General features: G+C 51.2%; 4 protein-coding genes across 4 annotated transcripts; 3 read left to right on the plus strand and 1 right to left on the minus strand.

Moving 5' to 3' along the window:
* Positions 1–1526: 1526 nt before the first annotated feature.
* ENH_00057790 (phosphatase, putative) lies at positions 1527–2741 on the plus strand (the record flags this gene model as incomplete). The annotated part of the gene is made up of 2 exons (XM_013581722.1): positions 1527–2523; positions 2647–2741. 2 exons carry the CDS (start codon positions 1527–1529, stop codon positions 2739–2741), a joined length of 1092 nt encoding a protein of 363 aa, XP_013437176.1.
* A 1870-nt stretch (positions 2742–4611) lies between these two features.
* ENH_00057800 (Maf-like protein, putative) lies at positions 4612–5775 on the minus strand (the record flags this gene model as incomplete). The annotated part of the gene is made up of 1 exon (XM_013581723.1): positions 4612–5775. The coding sequence occupies one exon, from the start codon at positions 5773–5775 to the stop codon at positions 4612–4614; it is 1164 nt and encodes a 387-aa protein (XP_013437177.1).
* Positions 5776–6528: 753 nt separating this feature from the next.
* Positions 6529–8790, plus strand: ENH_00057810 (hypothetical protein, conserved; the record flags this gene model as incomplete). The annotated part of the gene is made up of 7 exons (XM_013581724.1): positions 6529–6690; positions 6806–6944; positions 7167–7390; positions 7603–7642; positions 7843–7904; positions 8094–8142; positions 8258–8790. The coding sequence occupies 7 exons, from the start codon at positions 6529–6531 to the stop codon at positions 8788–8790; spliced, it is 1209 nt and encodes a 402-aa protein (XP_013437178.1).
* A 2114-nt stretch (positions 8791–10904) lies between these two features.
* ENH_00057820 (coatomer alpha subunit, putative) lies at positions 10905–19916 on the plus strand (the record flags this gene model as incomplete). Its single annotated transcript, XM_013581725.1, has 20 exons — positions 10905–11067; positions 12186–12540; positions 12784–13276; positions 13411–13506; positions 14113–14244; positions 14573–14849; positions 15140–15239; positions 15526–15640; positions 15763–15840; positions 16159–16263; positions 16623–17014; positions 17243–17382; positions 17549–17863; positions 18120–18365; positions 18473–18564; positions 18735–18828; positions 19046–19164; positions 19297–19438; positions 19570–19715; positions 19884–19916. 20 exons carry the CDS (start codon positions 10905–10907, stop codon positions 19914–19916), a joined length of 3633 nt encoding a protein of 1210 aa, XP_013437179.1.
* Positions 19917–20347: the final 431 nt, after the last annotated feature.

The raw sequence follows: 20347 nt of genomic DNA on the forward strand, positions 1-20347 counted from the left end.
AGTCCAAGAGGGAACTTCTGTTTCCATACCGATAATCACCATCAAGTCTGTTATATTTGGGACCTTGGCAGTCGCATTCGTCGTTTGCAGACAGGTGCTCCTCCACTGAACACCCGCGCGTTTACGCTCGGTAGATTCAACGCTTCACTTGCATTTTTCTGGTGTAGCGTGACTCGGAAGCTCTATATACCTTCCTTGCTGCGTGCCATCTTGAGGTCTTCATGTCTTTTGGCCGTCCGTAGTGAGTTCGTCTTCAGTGGTGTTGGCTTCGCTGCGCCGCTACTGCGGTTGTGCTGCTTCACTGGTGCATCTTTGAAGGTGGCTTTTGCGGGCGCCTGCATGTTGTGTTTTGTTTTATTGCAGCTACTGATCGTAATTGCGGGCTTGGCAGCATACAGCACTCCGCACAGCCTCCGCCATCAGTGGTCCGTGAGGGCTGGATGTGCAACTGAGTACTCTACGGCCATTTCCACACCTCAGCATCTACCTTTATGTGTGCGGTTGCTGCTGCGGCGGCTGAGGACAGATCAACAGTCTGTGCAATGAAAGCTGCGTCTCTTCGTTTTTCCCTCTGCCCAGTCTATCCACGGCTGCTTCGGGACGGCAGCCGAGAGCGCTGCGCTGTACCTTGAATGCTCAGCTTCGTGCCTCGGCACAAAGCCCAGATACTTGTTACTGCTTTTGGGTTTTTGAGAACTGGAGTGCTGCTAGCTGCAGCCGAAGTCAACCTAACATCAGTAGTACCGAAGACCTAGAGCGCTACTCTCCACCTTCAGGACGTTCATGTGAACGCCCACGCCCCCGCTGCAGGCGGCTTTGCGTCCGCTGCAGCGCTAAAGGCTGCAACAGCAGCGTTATCAGCCAGCGCAGGCTCTACAACGACAGCAGCAAAACCAGGCTCAACAGCAATAACAGCAGCAGCACCCCCTGTTCAGGTGCAGCTCTATAGTCCGGAGTTTCCACTGTGATGGAAGTGCAGGCATACGTGGAGTAAGGTGCAGCAAGGGTGGCCTCTCAGCTGGTGATGTTCTGTGGCTCGGCGAGACTTTGCAGCAGACGCGGTTAGGGTAGTGGACTACCGCTGTGCTGCACATCTAGACAGAGTCACTTGACAGGTGAGCTGGCCGTGGCGCAGATGGTCTTTTGCGCGCTAGCATATGTTAGTCACGGTAGTTGTTAGTCTGAACGCGCTGGGATGTATATATTTGCGACTGGCAATGCGCGTGTTTTTCCCGCAGCATTGCTCTGATTCCGCCCACAAGCAGCAGCAGCAGCGGCTTGGAGCCGCAGGGCAATCCCCTTTCTGCTCAGCGCAGCATGAAGGAAGGGCAGCCGGCGCCTCCCAGCCCGGCGTTTCATTTCTGCGGCGGCGCAGCGCGTCAGCCAGTAATCCGTTGCCGCGAACCACCGTGAGGCTGCGGCAGCAGCGGCAGCGGTTTCAGCAACTTATTTGCGGCGCCAGCATCCACATACAAGGAAGTTCGGGGATTTGATCTAGCTATCTTTCTTCTACGTTGGAAGTGAAGATGGTTTTTTTCTCGCGCATGCGCCGCGAAAAGCGGAAGTGCGATGGCAGCAGCAGCTTCTGCTGTAGTAAGAGTGAGACTGACTCTGAGTGCAGTAGCCTGCGCCAGGACGTGTGTGACACCCTGCAGCCGCAACAGCAGCTGCTGGCTCCGTCTGTTGCGCTCGATCAGTGGTCCTTCCCCTCTTGCCGCAGTGGCCTCCGCACCAACAACGGCAACGCCAACAGCAACGGCGGCCACCGCCTATTCTCCCGACTCGCGAATCATGGCGCTGCCTTCCCAGCAGAGGTGCCGCGAATGACGGGACGGCACAACAACGGGACTCTCTCCCAGTCTCGCCAGGAGAACCTTTGCGCAGCAAGAGAAGCGGGCACAGCAGCTGCAGCGGCACATGCACAACGGTGCATGCAGCGCAGCCCAACGGCAGGTGTGCCTTGCTGCTGCTGCAGCGACAGCAGCACGCAAAGCGGTGGCAGCAGTGAACTCTGTCGCGGGCGGTGGTGCAACGCCGCCTGCTCTTCAGGTCTTCTGTTGCAGCAACAGCAAGACCAGCTGAAGCCTCCGCAGGTGCCTCAGCAGCAACAGCACGCTGCAGGCATGGTGCTGAACGTCCCGACATTAATAGAGTCTAGGGGAGTGAAGTGTCTCATTCTGGATGCCCCAACGAACGAGAATCTGCAGGCCTATCTTGCTCAGCTGGTCCAGGTGGGCGTGACCGACCTCGTGCGTACTTGCCCACCGACCTATGACGAGGCCCCAGTCGTGGGGGCAGGGATCCGTATGCACGACTTGACATTCCCTGATGGTGAGGCGCCCCCAGACGAAGTGATCGCACGCTGGCGAGCTCTCGCAGCGCAGGCGAAGGCAGAGGGAGGTGTCCTAGCCGTGCACTGTGTCGCTGGGCTGGGAAGGGGCCCTGTGCTCGTTGCAGTGTCGCTAATAGACAGCGGTTTGGAAGCTGAGGAGGCCGTCAACTTCATTCGCTCGCGCAGAAAAGGTATGATGCGCACCATTGACCGTTTCTGGGCAATTAGTACGTGGGATGTGAGGTGCGGGTGCAAGGTTGGAGAGAGTTTATTTGTGAGATTCGTTGCGATGGCTGCTTTGTGGGACTGTTCAGGGGCAATCAACAGACGGCAGCTTGCCTTCCTTCACAGCTACCGTCGTCATGCTGTTGCTTCTCGTCGCTGTATCAAGGGTTGCAACATAATGTGACGCCTAGTGAGGCTGTGTAACCGCGATGGGGATCAGAGTTCGTTGATTTATGTATCTTAAACGTGGTCTCCATAGTGGAAGTGGACCACTGCTCCACTCGTTTTGATCCAGAGCAGCAGTTGCATATGAAAGGGCGAGCTGCTGTATATACGTGTGTACGCATACGTATCAATGTATACGTGTTTACACGTGCTATTCATACCACATCTGTGCCTAACGCGTGGGCAGTATATTTTGTCGGTGCGTTGGACTCTGGCCATGGAGGCAAAACAAAGGAAGAGGCGTCGAAGCGGCGCTGTCACGTGCGCGCTATGATGTTGCTGCAATTTCGGGACGCCCTAAGAGAAGAAGGAGCTGGCAACTTGGTGTGGTAGCCGTGTACATAGTGAACATATATGCTGATTAAGTAGTGTAGTCCATGCCAGCCTGACGAGATGACTGCGCCGCTCTTTTGGAAGAAGGGTTATTTATTTGCTAGGGGTTGTTACTTCGGTTGGCCTGAAGGAGTCGGCTACTCCGCGTCCTGTGTTGAAGTAGAAAGGAAAGCGGGGGCAAGAGGAGACGAGTAGCAGATGCTGTGCCCTTAGTTCAACTGTAGACGATATTGGGGGCGTATACCTTCATGTACCTGTCTGTGTCGTTTTGCCTGCCTGTATGTCTTCTACGAGATATGAGTGAAATGCCATCGATGTTATCGTTTCTCCTGTCTGCACTACTCGTCGACAGAGAGGCGAATAGTGTGTTTCAGCTGTGGCCACTACTTCCCTAATATTCAGAAGAGGGTAGGGAGATTTGGTAGCTGTGCTGGCTTTGCAGCCCTCAGAAAACTACAGCATAGCCGCAGCTGAGATTACATTGCCACATTTTAAGTGTCATCAAGGGGTGGTGTTGATTGTGCGATCGTTGCGGGAAGGAATCGTTGCGTGAAGTAATGGGGCAACTTCGATCTGACATGCATGAATATCAACGCATTCACATTTATGCGTGTCGGGAAGTGTGCATGAAGCTGGCTACGGCTCACGAGCTTTACCGGCCCGTCAGTTTTGTTGAACACGATTTGCACGTCTCCGCCGTGCCTACCCCGCCCTTGGAACTCTTTTTATTTCGAGCGCATGCCAGTGCGTTAAGGTATCCGCAATCGCAGCAGCCTTCACGTTTGGCACGTACTAGCATTTGTTGCATGTCAGTGCTAGTTTGCCAGCAGCGACAGGAGACGTAAGCAGAACTGGGCGTTACGGCGGCACTCTGTGGTTTCAGCGCTTTACGCCGCGGTGGTACGCTGTGATCGTAACCCAGAAAGCTCTGATCAGTGGCAGTTCCGCATTGGCCGGAGGAAGCCTGACGGTCTTTCGTGCTCTTGTTTATGGGTTGAATGCACTGCGGTTCAGTGGTGCGTCTGTCTCATGAGGCACATGCACCAATGTGCCCGTCCGGAACTGACGTCGGGATCTTAACGCTGCACTCGCTACTTAACTGTTTCCCATTAATTGGAACGTTTAACTCAGTAGCTGCTTCTGGGCTGGCCACAGAAACGACCTGGATGTGGACCCGGATTTCCTGCCTAGAGAACTCCTGGTCATTAGTTGACGGCATAGTTACCACCTTGCTCCTAGTGTAGTTACCATTACCAGAATCTTTTCACCATTGTCGGCGCTCTGTAACCACTTTATCCATACCTGCGTAACTGAAGAGAATCTGTGGGGACTTCATTAGCAGTGCCCTCGAACTCTAGTGAACTACTGCCACACAGGGCAACCCCCAACAGCCTTCAGCCACCATTCACAAGAAGCGGTTCAAGAAATGACGCCAAGGATGCTTCCGTGCCAGGGCATGCAGCTGCAACATGGGACTCTTGCACATGTCCCGAGCGCTACATATTTCCTGTCGAACGCTCAGGGTATATGGCGGCATTCATTCGTCCAATGAGAAGCGAAAGCATCTCTTCTACCCGACCAAGTGGGACGCCGATGACGTTGTGTGGGCATCCCGAGATGCCTTTAATGTGCTTTGCCATTTCGCCCTTCTCAATTAGGAGGGCTCCTGCTGAATACATAACGTCGCCCTCTTCCAAAATGCGCCTTCGTGCCTCTTTGTCCATCTTGCTGAGAGCCACCTGGGATTGGCAAGAGAACATCTCTCGCGAGTGGTAATGATACGACTTCGGGCCCCCAGTGGAAAACAAAATATCTGCTGCATGAACCACTGTATATGGGCAAGTGCAAGGGTCTCGGTCGTCACTTGGCTCTGTATACTGGAATTTGTTGCACGCTCTACATTTGTGCGGCAACTCTTTCTTTGCTGGCACCGGTGAATTAGGGTTCCTCGACTGCGCCTCCAGTTCATAAACTAGGTCACAAAGAACAACACTGGTGGTCACGATTATTGGGACATCTGCTTCTGAATAACTCTCGAGAAAGCTCGCAGCTTCGTCTTTATCTTTGGGTTTGAACAAAACTTTTCCCTTGAATTGAATCCCTGTGTCCACCGCCATCAAGACAGGCAGTCGTCCGTCCGCAGCCTCCAACGCCATACATGACTTCGTGAAGGACGCCAGCTGGGCTACTGCTGCCGCAGCTCGGCCGCTGCGTCTCGCGACTCTCTCCGCCTCCTGAAGAAGGGGCAGCCGCTGTGCTTCGGGGACGTTCAGAATTTGGTTCTGCAGGCGGAGCTCCTGCAGGTGCTGTGTGTCCGGCATTTTAAGCGCTTGTATTGCTGCATCTGCTTTCAAATGGGCTATAAGTAGCGTTCGTGTGTCCGCCGTTACTTCAGGGTGCTTTTCCTCCAGCCACGTCTGCACGTCGCCTTCGTCCAGCGGGGCCGAGAAGGCCCCGATGGGAATTGCAGCCTTCGCGAAGAGCTCCCTCCGGAAGATGCTGGATGAAGCTAGCAACAAACTGCATTGTCTTGTTGCCATACGCATCAGATTCGGATATTCATCTGGGCGTGGATACTGATACGCAAACCCTTTCGTTGTGTGGTCTTGGGCGTTTTCTGCTGTCATGCTGCAGTGGTGGCTCGAGCGACTGATTATCATGCGCTAAGAGGTCTTGAGCTAGGATAAATCTACTTGGAGAGGAGCAGGAAAAATGCTGGCAAGCGCTTTGAGGCGCAGGGGTCTGCCAAGTATAATCGCCCGCCCTAGATAGCCCGAACCTTCGACTTACGCTAAAGACACGGATCTAATATCGTGAACATCGCGAAGTGATTCAAATGCATTCTATTGCCAGCGTCAACACAAGAGGGTACGGGGCTGTGTCGACATTCTTAATATGACGAGCGCGGATGGGGCTCAAGCTCATCTTCGAAGGACCACACACCGCAGTATGGCTTTGCTACGACAGTTTGTGTTCTTGCCAATGCAAAAATTCAAGAAAGCTCGCATTGTCGTTTGATTTTTTCTGTATAGGGATCAAGGTATTCTTTAGGGTCCAACTAATGGATTCATTGCGCTACTAAGGGCCCCACCTCCGCAGGGAGGCTCCACTGCGTTCAATTCATCATCATACGGGGAGAAGATCACCGTTGTGATTGCTTACAGTATTTCTCTACTGATAATATACGCAGCGGGTGCAAGCCTGTGGGTAGAGGAAGTGCGGGACGGCTCCCGAAATTCTGCGTTCTTCGCCAGAACCGCGGTATTCATCCAGAGAACTAGTTACTCTGCAGTCTTCCCTGGCCGTAACAGGCCTAGCCGGACTGCAATGCCTCAGCAGCTGCTTCAGCCATTGAGCTCAACCACGAGTCAATATTCACGAAGGTTGTACTGCGATTGCCACGCGGCTTCATCATGGCAACGGCAACAGCAGAGGCCCAACGGACGAAAAGCGTCGCAGGTGATGGCATCAAGCGGCGGAAGGGCACTCAATTAAGTCAGCAAGGGAAGAAGCGTGTGACAAGTTTTGCGCAGAAGGCGCGCAGCCTGCATCGTCTTCTGGAACACCGAAAGGACGTACGCCGTTTCGAGTACTGCACCAATAAGCTCCGTACGCTGATTGTGAACGGCGCTTCCCGATTGGTTTTTCTCTAATGATGTTACACATTTGGCTTGTGGTACTCTGCTGTAGCTGCCAGAAGATGTACAGGCGAAAATGCGTTCGGAGGCGGACTCCCTTCAGCAGCTGCACAGGCAGCGCCTGAAAGAACTGAAGCGACAAAAGTTCATAAGGGCCAAAAAGGCCCTTTACTCCAAGCTTAAGTTTTTTGGTAGGCATGCCGGGGGTAGTTGACTGGTGCTAGGGCTTCTTCCTCGGAGTTCTATGCCAGAGTATCACCATGCCTCTCTTCTTCTCAGCTTCGCAAAGCCTTGCCTGCTGGTGCGGACGTGAACCTGCTCTTACCTGCAAAAAACATTAATCTGACAATTTCTCTCCCCCACTCATAACCCATTTGGAGCAAGCTGCGTACTGTTCGACGTGATTGACGCAGAGCTGAAGAAGGTACAGCGGCGGCTGCATCAGACTCGAAAAGAGCTGCTGGGCTTACTGTCGCAGCAAGAGAGAATGCGGTCCTCAGCAACACCTTCTGATGATAAGAATTCAGCCTTATCGACAGCAACTCCTGAGACCGAAGAGTGGCAGGCGCTTGCTGAACGCATAGCGGACGCTCAGCGAAGGCTGCGGCTACATCTTGATGATTTGAATTATATCCGAGTACTTAGAGCCACACGTGCATGCGTAGAACCTAGAGATAGATTATGCGTTGCGTTTTAGAAGTTGCATGCAATTAGCAACAGCAGCTGTAACTAGTGCGAGCTTGTGCGCAGCTGCAGCGGCCAGTGGACCTGTCATTTCCTCCCTTTCGATTCCGTGAGGGGGCTATGCATTGGCTGTCTGTTTGCATCCTGTAATGTGCTTTGGCTCAGCTATACCCTGTGGACGAGCCGTATGTTGCTCTTTTTCCTGGTGCGTATGTCGAATAATACACACATAGACGCATGTGAATGTATACAAGTGCCGTTGTCTCGGCACGACGTCTTTCGTGCTCTATATTCTCACTTGTGTGGTTTTAGTAGCAAAGCTGAAGTGCCACTGTGCTGCCAGTCAGATCGAAGTGCCCTGCTGTGGGTGGATCAACTGTTGGGTGTGGCGCTTTTTTTTTGCAGCCCAAGACACTGAAGATAGTCAGGAAAAAAGAAAGGCTATGCGGCTCCGCATTTTTCAGATGGTAAGAGGTGATAAGAAACCTACACCTGGGAGAATCAGGCAAACAGGGCTCCTAACGAAGGCGTAGAAAACGACGTAGAGACTTCTTCAGCGTATAGAATTGTTCGTTGAAGCATTGTGCTCGTGCGACGCATTGTGATAGTAGTGCGTGCCAGGAATCCAGCCTAACTTTGTGTTGTTTTTATCACAGCTCGTAGAAAGCCGCCAAGGTGAAGACGGGAAAAGTGATGATGAGGCAGGTGAGCAAATACATGTGCGTGGCTGTGCGCTTCAGTTCCGTTTTCCCCAATTTATGATTGAATATCCCATCAGTATCATTTTATATCGTGCTAAATGCTTGTCTGATGCGAGCAGGAGGAGATGATATGTTTGTGGATGTCCAAGGGGCTGCGGAGGACGAAGCAACCCTTGCAGATCCTTTTGAGGAAGCCCACCCTTTGTCTGATAACGAGAATGACAAGGGACGTGGAGGAGCGCACAGACTTAAGAGTAAGGGCCCTCAGGCAAAGCCCACGAGCCATCCACACAACAACGCCCGAACGACTGGGAACGATGCAAGGCGCAGGCAAGGGAATGAGCGAGTGGCTAGGGGACCACGAGCGGGCAGCTGCGTTACGAGCAAGCAGCAGCTCTCAAAACCTAGCCACCGAGCGTTAGACCGAAGATCCACGCAGCAGAAGGCGTTTCAGCTCCACGAGCAGAAGGCTTTTCAGCACAAACGAAGCGGCAAAGAGGGCTCAGGACGGAGCCCAAAAGAGATCCAGCAACAAAGGGATGGCGGTTCGACGGCAGCGAGCAAGGGCCTTACTAGCCAGCCAACACGAATTGGACTATCGAAACATAAGGCCCCAAATCAGCACCTTATGTTCGATTCCGATGAGGAATAGCTCTTTCGCGCCATTTGAGTACACGTGAATATGATTGTTACAGCTTATTCCTGTCTCTGCAATGGCGTTCATCGCAATGAGTGTGTCTGGACTTACCAAGAAGACCTACTAACGGTTGACTCGGCTCATGGCTGCGCACCCCGTCGCATACATCCGTGTTTCGATAGTAACATTTGCATAGCAGGCAGTAAAGCTACGTCTGACTGTAGTTCAGTTGGCAAGGTTGCTGCCAGAAAGGCAGCGAAACGAAGACTGACTTCACTGTACATAACTTCTCGGCACTGGGAATCAACGATGGGCTCCACCTGCCCTTGCTTTATGCGCTTGAGGAAGCGCTGTTCTTTCAAGACGCCCAGTTCTTCTAATTAATAATAATAATGGTATTAATAGTTATTTGCTGTTCGTAGAAGCGACGTTTGTTTTCCGTGGAAACAGGTTGGTTAGACCATTTCCGGCGGCGACGGAGTCAGTTCCCATGGCCCATGTGGGCATGGGGACTGACTCGATCTCCAGCTTCATTGTCAAGGCGTTGGGACCCTACACTTACCTTAGATTGCGGATGGAATGGTTTTCGCGGATTGTAGTAGGCTGGACAGGCTTCGCGACCTCGTTTGCTCCCTTCGAAGTTCCGAGCATGAGGACCTCCACACAGCTATCACCAGAGTCGCTTATGGCATTTGCTCTTACTGCTAGCATGCGACTAGCTGTTGCGTGCAGTAGCATTTCACTGTGGAGCGGCCACTTCATGTTTTCTTGCTCGTGAGAGCACTTGCAGTCCCACTGGAGAGACTGCTGTCTTGTAGCAGTGATTGGACAGGCAATGCCTCAACCGGCTTAGATAGATGCATAATTTTAATCACTAGAGGGCATTTTCCAGTCCAAGGAGTAGTTTGTATGCGTTCCTTCGCCTCCGTGCTAAGACAGGTGAAGTTACGAAGCGCTGTGCTACCGAAAGGGTAGAAGTCTTTTCTGCTCCAGCGACCCTTACGGGGGAATGATAGAGACAAGCATAAACCAGCAACGTTATGCTTTATTTTCTTGAGTGCATAATCTTAAGATAACAGCGAGCCATCTCGTCGAGAGACATGACAGGATCGTCGGGGGGGGGCGGCAGGCGACTGCTGCTGGGGGCTTCTTGATGGGTTGAATGTTTGTGTTCCGTATCTGGACACATACTAGAAATTTTCTATCCCGTTAAACTCAATATCTGTTCACCGAGACTGGAATTGAAGCTGTCCTTACCCCTGAGCACTGGCTCTACGTCTGCTGCACACATGCAGAGCGCTTCCAGAACGTGGATGTTTCTGAATATATGGGCTTGGATTTGCAACATCTGATTTCCAGTTCATGCATTCATATTTTGTAAAGAATCAAGAGAATCCTCCAACCATATCCGTGTTAGCTTTCCTCGCAATCCACGACTGAAGCTGGTGCCTTTCCCGAGGGGCCCCGTTTCCTGTTGCATCTCGAACCACCCCCGGACAAACACGCTGGTTATTTTCTGCTGTTTGTCATTGCCAGATAAATCATTTACATGCACAGGGAGAGGCTGTCGGCCGTCTCCAACGTTGTTTCCCCCAAATATTACTGCTTTTACAGGTGCAACGAACTCAACTTGAACGGAAGCATCAGTTTGAACAAATAAAGTACCGCTGGAAACAAAAACATCAGAGACATGCGCAGGCTCGAGAGAGCGTCTTGGTCTCGGTTTATGGCTGGACCGTGGTGGTACTAGGAAGAAGGCAACTCGCGGCACTGGACGACACTGCCCGCGGCTAACGCAGCCATAGGAGGCGTACCAAAAACGGCAGAAGTTGCGAAAAATAAGGCAGACGCAGCAAAAATACTGCCGTGTAATCGTAGCAAGTACATACAAGCACATATGTGTGCCCAGCCGTTCTGTTTCAAGGGTTGAGTGTGGCGATTTTGCGTCTCGTTTCCAAGAGGAAGAGTGTGATTCCTCCTGCCACCCCTTTGCTCAGTGTTCCTCGTGCGTGTGCTAAGCATGATATGTAGCTACCTTCTGCACCAAACTCCTCTTTGAACGGCATTTTTGTGTGTTTTTATTCGCCTCAAACTCCGCCTACACGGGCCCTCTACTCTAAGCCGCGACAATGGCATGTATGCTTATGAAATGCGAGACTAAAAGCAGCAGAGTGAAAGGCGTAGCCTTCCACCCGACGCTGCAATGGTGCCTCACAGCGCTGCACAACGGTGCCATTCAACTCTGGGATTATCGGGTGGGCTCATTGGTTGACCGCTTCGAAGAGCATGAAGGTACGCATGTGGACGGTACCAGCAGAGATAGGGCAGTGGACACCAGCAGCTGAATAACAAAACGTGCTTGTAAATATGCAAAGTAGTATGATCCTTTCTATTTTACCGCTCAAAATGTCCCAGCGTAGGGCACTTTAGTTCGTCGTCGTCGTTATTGCAGGCATTTTTCAGTTTTCCGCCCACTTTAATTTTGGTCCTTCTTGTGTTCGCTTTTGTCTTTTCTTCTCCCGTCCCGCTTCTGCTCTTCTTTTCCCTCCAAGCCGCGCGTCTTCTTGTCTGCGGTTTCATTCGCATTCCTTGTGGCTACCTAACATGCTTACCGATGCAGTTGCTCACGTTTTTGCCGAGCTGCTCATTTAGTTTTGATGCGACCGCGTGTATCCTTCACTTCAATTATCTTCTTAGAGTAGTTATGTTTTGCGTTGCACAACTAGACCTTTTGCTGCACTTCGTTCTCGTTAGTTACTTGCTTTAACTTCAGGCCCAGTCCGTGGTGTTGATTTTCACTCATCTCAGCCTCTTTTTGTGAGCGGAGGCGACGACTACCAAATAAAACTATGGAACCTAACACAGCGCAAGTGCATATACACATTTACTGGCCATTTAGATTACATTCGTACAACGTTTTTCCATGACGTTTACCCGTGGATACTCTCCGCCTCGGACGATCAAACTGGTGCGTCCCCTTCGAAGTATCAGCTTTGACTGAGAAGTTTTTAGGGCAACCCCTGTATTAGCTAAAAGTGTGTACCGCCAGCTCGTTAATAAGGGCTTAGTAGTTCGAAAGCAATATAGTGAGTGCATAGGGGCGGGTTCACTTACATGTACGTGTTCAAAATAGCCACTGCTCGGATGACCACGTACGCAGTCAAATGAACAGATGTGTTCATGCTCTTTCTTGTGCTCTTCTCCGTGACCGTTTCGTTTTCATATGTCTTACTTCCAAGTGCTGTTCCGTTTATGCCGCGCTCGCTGCAGCATAATGCTTTCATCAGAACTGCGCAGGAAGGCGCTGCTGCTTGCATGTGTACATATATGCATAAGCGTTGGCGCCCAGTTCTATTGAGCCACTTCAAACTGGGAGGCGTGTGTTAAATTTGGATTTTGTTTGTACGCAGTACGCATCTGGAACTGGCAGTCCCGCGTATGTATGGCCGTCTTGACGGGCCATACGCACTATGTGATGTGCGCTCGTTTTCACCCAACGGAGGATTTGGTGGTCTCCGCCTCACTCGATCAGACTCTGCGACTGTGGGACACGTCAGGGCTAAGAGAGCGATCTGGAGGGGTTGCGGGGGCGGTTGGGCGAAGCGGCAGTCGAAGCAGTGCTCACGGGGATATATTTGCTGCTACAGATGCTGTGTGTAAGTTTGTTCTTGAGGGGCACGAGAGAGGCGCCAATTGGGCAGCCTTCCATCCCTCCATGCCTCTCATCGCCTCGGCAGCTGATGACAAACTTATCAAGCTTTGGCGGTAAGGACGATCAAATTACTAGAACAGTGCGCAGCTGGAGCGTGGGGGGGCAGGAAGGGCTTAACGTTGAGGTGTCGCTTTACCAGAAACAGAAGTTTAACAGCCTCTGTTTGTGGCTGTGGTGATGATTGATTCAAAATGCAAATATCGCTTCTTGGTTAGATCGCATGTTAGGTTGCAGTCGAATGGCCTGGCGTTTGAAATATGTTCGCCTTCCGCCCAATTTCTGGAGCGTATTTACAGGTACAACTCGGTGAAAGCTTGGGAGGTGGATACATTGCGTGGGCACAGCAACAACGTGTCTTGCTTGGTTTTCCACCCTCATCGAGACTTGCTGATTTCCGATTCTGAAGATAGAACAATAAGGGTCTGGGACGTATCGCGTAGAACGTGCCTTCACACATTTAGGCGAGATATGGATCGCTTCTGGGTGCTGGCTGCTCACCCGACATCGGGAGCCATTGCTGCAGGGCATGATGGGGGCATGGTGGTCTTTAAGTTGACAACAGAGAGGCCTCCGGCTTGCATGTGGACAGGGCACGAGCTGCTGTATGTTTCGGAGAGACGGCTTTGCTGGATAGACACCACAATGGTGTTGCACCAGGAGCAGCAGCAGCAACAAATGGAGGTGATGCTTACGGAAGTCAGGAGGCCTCCAAACGCTCTTGCCAATGGACCGAAACAACTTCTTGTAAATCCTCTGAACACGGGAGAAATCAACGCCGTCGTGGTCTATGTGAGTTGTCTGCCCTCCCTCTCACATTGTTGCTGTTGCTACAAATATCAAAGCATTTCGGCGTAGTTGATGCGTCACCACGCAAAATGAGCGTGATGTATTGTGTACTGCTGGCCTGCGTTCACTGTTCTCAGACAGAAGGTGACGGGCTCTCTTACGACTTTCTCTGTGGGCCAAGGGCAGACGGCCGGGGCCCTCCAGCAAGTGGCAGTCTTTCTCAAGTTGCACAGGTATGTTTGTTATCTTAACATTTCTGGGTGCAATTATACATGGGTTGAGGCTATGAATCATATCACGGTTTCGTCGTTCGCCTGTTCATGTTTTTCAGTTTCATGTGCCTGCATGGCTTTACCCGAGCAGATCCAGTGTTTTCACGCGCATGCGCCTGTGCATGGCTTTAAGTAAAGGTGCACTCCAGATCGTTTACTTTAAGAAGTTTCAGTATGCGAATGCATATGGTGCATTTGCACAATCTTGCACCTTCACGTGCTTGTCCACGTAGCTGCGTGCAAACGGTTGCTTGTACGTAGTCCTAATGTTTACCACTGCGCACAATGCATGATGCCGCAGATATATAAACGTGTCCGTGTGCAGACGATAGGGCATACGCGAGCATGTTAATGTGGTACACGTTTGCATTACGTAGCACTACCGGTTTTACAGAGCGGGTTTATAGAGGCTACGTGTCTTCTTGTCGCAAAAGTGCTGGCGTTGCAGATTTCGAGTGGTGTTTGCACTCTTGCTTCTAGGGTACTGGCTTATCTTTCGCCTTTATTGGCCGTAATAAACTGGCAATCTTGGAAAGCGCCCCGAACGGCAGTTGCCTGCGGGTGCAGACTGCTCCTTCTGTCTCATCCCTCTCAGCCCATGCGACGGCAGACGCAGGACGCATTGAACCCCTTCCAATTACCACTGACAAAATTTTCTTTGCCGGACCGAACAGGCTCATCCTTCTCGGTGAAGACAAGGTTAGTCAAAGACGAGGAACACTGACGCAGTACAGGGCACTTTCCAATACCTAGTGTTACAGTTAGACGGCACAGCTGAGAGATGAGCCCTTACGTAACATTCCTCTTGGCTTCTCACGAAAGTGTCGGTTACTTGGTGTACGATGCGTGCTGCTGGCGTTGGCTGCTGCTGCCATTTGTGTCTGGCCGGAGCACGTTCCACTGCTGTTACGAGGGGCAAACACCGCGCTAGCGCGTGCGCGTAGTTCGGTTTTTGGCTGCTGCCCTTTATACTCAGTGTAGTGTGATGGTCTTAGGCGGGGTCATTTCTGTCTTTTGTGCACTGCAGTTGTATCTTTACGATATCCCGACGCGTCGGCTGTCTAGTCCCTTAACGTTGAACATTGGGGGCCCTGTGAGGACAGTGACTTGGGCCCCTGATATGCACCACTTGGCGTTAACTTCAAAACATTCGGTGGTACTATTGAGGGCAAACTTCTCAGCTTTGTCTTCGCTGTCAACCGGGCTAGCGGAGGACGTTGGAGAGTCAGAACCAGCCTTCAAGGTCCTTGCTTCGCTCCATGAGAATATCCGCGTCAAAGGGGGAGTGTGGGACCCTGAATTAGGTTAGCTAGCGCACAGAGCAGCCTCCACAGTTGCCATATCCCGCCCGTTACGTAATAGCCGTGTTTGGGTTGTGGGCGTTGGAATTATTTTCCGCATTGTACCCTTCCATCAGTCTTCAGCTTTGTACCCTTCCATCAGTCTTCAGCTTTTCTTTAGCCTTTGCGCACTTCTGTTTCTGCCTGGATTTGGCTCTAGAGAGGGGGTGTTTGCTCCCGGGAGAAGTGTCGCGCACGATCAGGAACTGTTCCTGTTTCCTTTGGCATGTGTGCTGTTGCGTTTGTCTCTCTAGGTGGTTTCTTTTACGCCACCCTGTCCCACGTGAAGTTTTGTATGACGAACGGAGACAAAGGAATCGTGTGCAGCCTTTCTGAGTCAATCTACATAGTAACGTGCGTGTTGGTTCACTGCAGTGGTGTCTTCCTTGTTCTTGGCGTCAAAGCACTGAATACAGGCCAGCCGGACACTTAGTATAGCACTAACAATAGCAGTAACTGAAGCAGCAGCAGCCGAAGCAGCAGCAGCAACAGCAGCAGCAGCATGCTTTGGTGTGAGATTTCGTTGCATACTTGGAGGCCTTTGGCATCCATCCATTGGGGAACGCAAGCAGTGCTCCGCTAGTGCTGCACCCATATCGGAGCTTCTTTCCGTGCGCTGATGGTATTACTTCTTCTTCAGAGTGGCGCAGCAGCAGCTCTTGTATATGGACCGTCGCGCTCAGCTGCACTGCAAGCCAGTAGCGTGCAATGACTATCTGTTTAAGGTGGCTCTGAGTCGTCGAGACTATATGAGGGTGAGAAGAGCCTGCTGAGGAGAGTGTGAGCAGTGCTCTGCATGCTACGCTCCAGGCACTTTCTAGTCCCCTGAGTTTCCTGAGATGACGAACGAAGTTTCGTAGTCTCGTTTCTGTTTCAGGTCGCACTTTTGGTTCGCTATGGCGGCCTCTGTGGAAATTCGCTTATCGGTTATTTGAAAGAGAAAGGATACTCTGAAGTAAGGTCACCTTGCTGTGGTCATGGCTGCAGTCTTCGGTCCTACTGCTGCTGTTGGCATTTCTAGTTTGGCGGTGCTGTTATTACGCTTGCATTTGCCAGCATGAAAGGCGTAGTTGTGAGTGTTGTTGCTGCTGCTTATTCAGCACGCGCCAGTCTTGCTGCTACCATGCTTGCACTGTGGATCTGAATATTTTGCTGCTGTGTGTCACGGATGTGTCACGGATGTGTCACGGATGTTGTACTCTGCATATTCGTCGTTCTGTTTGCTGTTCACATCTGAGTAAGTGGCCCTTGGTGTTTTACTTGTTGTTGCCAGGTTGCTCTTGAGTTCCTGTCCGATCGCAAGTCGAAGTTTTTGATGGCGTTGGAAGTTGGCCGAATGGATGAGGCTCTGGAAGCTGCGAAGGCTTTAAACGACAAAGTCGGTACTCCCATTTCTTGCGTTTCCCTGTGTTCACGGGATCATCGGCCCCCGCTGGAATTTGCCATAGCGGCTGGATTTTTTTTGATGCCTTTTTGTTCCATTACCAGCACTTCACCTCTTTCACTACCCGTCTTTTTGATGCATTTCCATTCCGTCACCAGCACATCACCTTTTAACTACCCTTTTGACCAGCAGCTGCTGTGGTTTTGGCGCATTGTTGGTGCCTCTTTTCCAAATCTTCTCTCTTCAAGACTCCTTACCAACTTTGGGGGGCTTCTGAACGAGCGACTTCCGCCAAGCGAGCACATGTCAAGTGGGCGACCTCGTGCGTAGTTGTTGCCTGTTGTTTGGTGCAGGCAGGGTGGCGTCTTCTAGGGGACGCTGCGATGCAAGAAGGCTGCTTCGGGCTTGCGGAAATCTGCTTCCAGAAGCTGAAGGCTTTCGAAAAATTGTCGTTTCTCTACTTGCTACTGGGCGATCGCACAAAGCTCAAGAAAATGCTGCACGTTTCCAAGCTGCTGCGCGAGCCTCTGCTACGACAGCACCAAGCCTTATTGCTTGGCGACGCAGAAGAGAGAGTAGATGTCTTTATGGAAGCGCAGCAGCCTGGACTTGCGTATCTTTGTGCGAAGACACATGGCTTAGATGAGCTAGCTGAACAGCTGAGGGGCTCTGTTGATGAAAAGGATGTTGAGGAGTTCTTACCGAAGAATCCTGTTGCACTGTTTCCGCCTGTGCCGATCATGAGGTGAATGCACATGAAAGTTTGATTAAAACTCAATAGAGGCTTCACTTGTGGGTAGAGGCTTAACTTGGCAAGTCCAAACAGAGTCTGCGTGCAGGCGTTTTTCTTAGTATGTCGTCGTCTATAAGTGTGGGCAGTGCATGGCAGCTGTTGGGCTACGGTGCATGAAGTTGGGCATTTTAGAGATGCACGGTTTGCCTCCGGATTGCAACTTTTTGGTTTGCCGCATAGATTTGGGCCGGGAGAGACAGCGACGTGGAAGCCTGCGGCTGCAGGGGAAGTTTCTGCGTTTGCTGCGGCACTGCGGGCTGTTGATGAAATGGATCCCGAGACAGCGCGGCTGATGCTACATAGAGGCAGGTTCTACTACCGTCCCAAACCCCTCATCCCGTAGCAGTCAGAACGAGCCTTCAATTTTATTACTCCTGCTTGGTTAAGGAAGCATAAAGCCTACGAGTGTATTGAGCTGGTGCTTCACGACTTTAATGAAGTATTGCAGTTTATTCTAAGCTTCTCGAGAGTACTCGACCGTCTCAGGTTTTGATACGGATGAACCGGATGCGTCAGCACAAGTTATGTCCGGAAAGGCAAGGGATTGGGGAGAAGCTGGCGTGGTCGGCAGTGATGAGGGTGAGGACTTTGCTTCTCTTGGCGCAGCCGCAGAAGGAGAATGGAAAGATGCAATTGATATTGGAGTAGAAGATGATGCGGCTGTATCCGGCGCTGCTGGGGCATGGAAGGCTCATGGAGCTATAAATGGAAAGTCTGGAGAGGCCTATGCGGAAACACCAGGCGCAGATCCAACAGTTGCATGGAGGCAGAACCCCATCCCATCAGATCTTGTCGTAGCAGGTAATGCGATTGCGCACTCCCATCCGGACGAGCTTATTCGTTCGAGTGTTTCTATGATACGCCTTTTCATTAACTCGGTTGCTTCAAGCGTCATTTACTGGGCTCAGCTTCCCGGTGTAGTTGATCTTCAGTTTCCCTCTCCATGTGGTGCCTTCGTGTCAGCGTGTCTTCCTTAAATCACGTTTGGACTGTCAGTATGTGCAGATCCATAGGTTGCATGAAAGCTGTGAGCTGTACGTATATTTGTGCTCTGAAGGGGACTTCACTGGGGCTATCCAAATGTTGCGACGTCGTCTTGGCCTTCTACGTGTTGCTCCGCTTGAACCGATATTCCAGAGAGTATATGAAGCTAGCTGGGCTCAGCTAAAGGGGCATTCTCTCGTCCCTCCTTTGCAGTTGCCTCTTGTAGGTGGAAAGCCTTACAGGGCAGCTGACCCTCCTCGCGTTGTAAACAGCGCGCTTCTCCTCATGCAGGTTAGAGAAGCGCACAAACTGGTTACAGGTGCGTCAGCACTTTTGATTTGGTTTGGATCTCTCCTTTTGTTTTTCTGTTGAATTGCATGACTAGTTTGCGTGTTCTTATCGGGAGTTTTGCATTCTGTGTATCAGGCGGGAAGTTTGCGGAAGCACTCACTGCCTTTCGACAGGCCCTTCTGACGCTTACACTCGCAGTAGCACAAAACCAAGAAGAGGAGCAACAGGTGCACCCTCAGGCTGCATTGTTCTGTGGACGCAGCACCAGCCCTCCACCTCGCTATCTGCGCTCTTCGCTGCTGAGTTGCACACTTTGGGTTACATCCAGTTGTTTCACAGCGCTTCAGTGTTCCGTGAACACTAGAGCTGCGTATGCCTGCTGTTTTTACTGTTTCAGTTGTTGGAAATGCTGGACATATGTAGAATTTACATAATCGGCATGAAGCTGGAAACGGCACGATTGATGCTGGGAGAATCTGATGCACAAAGAAGTCCGCCCATTCTCTGCTATCGGGAGCACTTGTGCATCCCAGTGTGGCTGTTTGCTTGCCAAGAAGTTGATAGCGTCTCGCGCGTGCCCTTTAGGATCAAAATCTACGTAGTTTGAGCGCCCAGTCGCCGATTGCTTGACTTTCTATCCGAGCTCGATCAGTTTGATATGTATTGATTTTCGTATGTAGACGCCGCGTTCCCTTGCGTTGCTTGCAGACCTGGAGCTTGTCGCTTACTTCAGTTGCTGCCGCTTGCAACCATCTCATTCTTTCCTTGTCCTCCGTCGAGCAATGAGCGTAGCTTGGAAGGCTCAAAACTTCATAACAGCCGCTTCCGTATGTCTGCATCCTTGACAGGAGCACGAATTTTTCCCTGTGGAAATCCTGACAAGCACTGAGGTTGCTGTCCGCTCCAGTCTCCACTAACAAAAATTCTAATTTGTCGTGTTTTGGAGGCTATTTGTGCAGTTCGCTCGCCGGCTGCTCTCCGGAACGTACTCGGGCTTGAAAGGTGCACCAGAAGAACTGGCGAAGGCAAAAAGAGTCCTTCTGCTTTGCGAGCAGAAAGGAACAGACGCTATAAACATAAATTATGAGCCCGGAGAGGCAGGTACGCCGCTTAAAACACTGCAGATTAGGCAATATTCGACGCGGCTAGTCCAAACGCCAAGCTCAAATCAGTGGTGATATTTCTGTGACGGACAAGGTGCAAGCTTAACCGGCCTGTTTCCGTGTCTTCAGAAAACATTCTTCTTTGCACGTCAACAATGACGCGGTTGAACCCAGGCACTCCAGTTGTTCGTTGCGGTTTTTGTGGAGCAGTGGCCCAGCAACAGCTGCAGGGTTCACTTTGTAGAGTGTGTGAAATTGCAGAGCTAGGTGCCAGAGTAAGCAAGGGGGGAACTAAACTCTCATTATCTAGTTACACTAGGCATTTAGATCGCCAATGCTTGGTCAGTTGCTCTGATATAAAACTACCCACGCAGCTGCATGCGCTATGTGGAAGCATGAGTTCCCGTTGTCTCTTCACAATGTTCATCTGCTGCTGTTCTCAGGTGGTTGGCATTCAGTTCCTCCCAGTAGTGTAGCCTGCGTCGTAACCGTTTCACCAACTCGGAAATTGCAAGAACCTTTGTATTTAAGTGTTCTGCATGTAAACTGTGCATTGTATTTGTAGCATTTACTAGTACCGAGGTTTGTTAAATTTCAGTTCATTGATAAAACGCAGCATTGAAATATACCTATCGCTCTAGACTCTAGACAGTTCCTGCTACGTAGCGTGCAGATGTGGATATCGGGGCACGCTGTACCTCGCGGTTGAAAAGGATTTGTAGCTTGCTTTGAGGTTGAAGAAAAACCAGCTTCTTTTGGAAAAATAGTGGCGTTTTGACTTCCACCAGTTGTTAGGTAGGCGTTAGAACCCCCGTTGTTCGGCCCAATTGTAAATCGAATGGAGTTGCTTGCTAGATTTCTGCTACAAGTCTGTTTTTGTAAGAGGCAACTTGGGCTCCAGATGCCC

This window comes from Eimeria necatrix, genomic scaffold, assembly GCF_000499385.1.
Source record: "Eimeria necatrix Houghton genomic scaffold, Enh_scaff48, whole genome shotgun sequence".
NCBI classification, from domain to species: domain Eukaryota; phylum Apicomplexa; class Conoidasida; order Eucoccidiorida; family Eimeriidae; genus Eimeria; species Eimeria necatrix.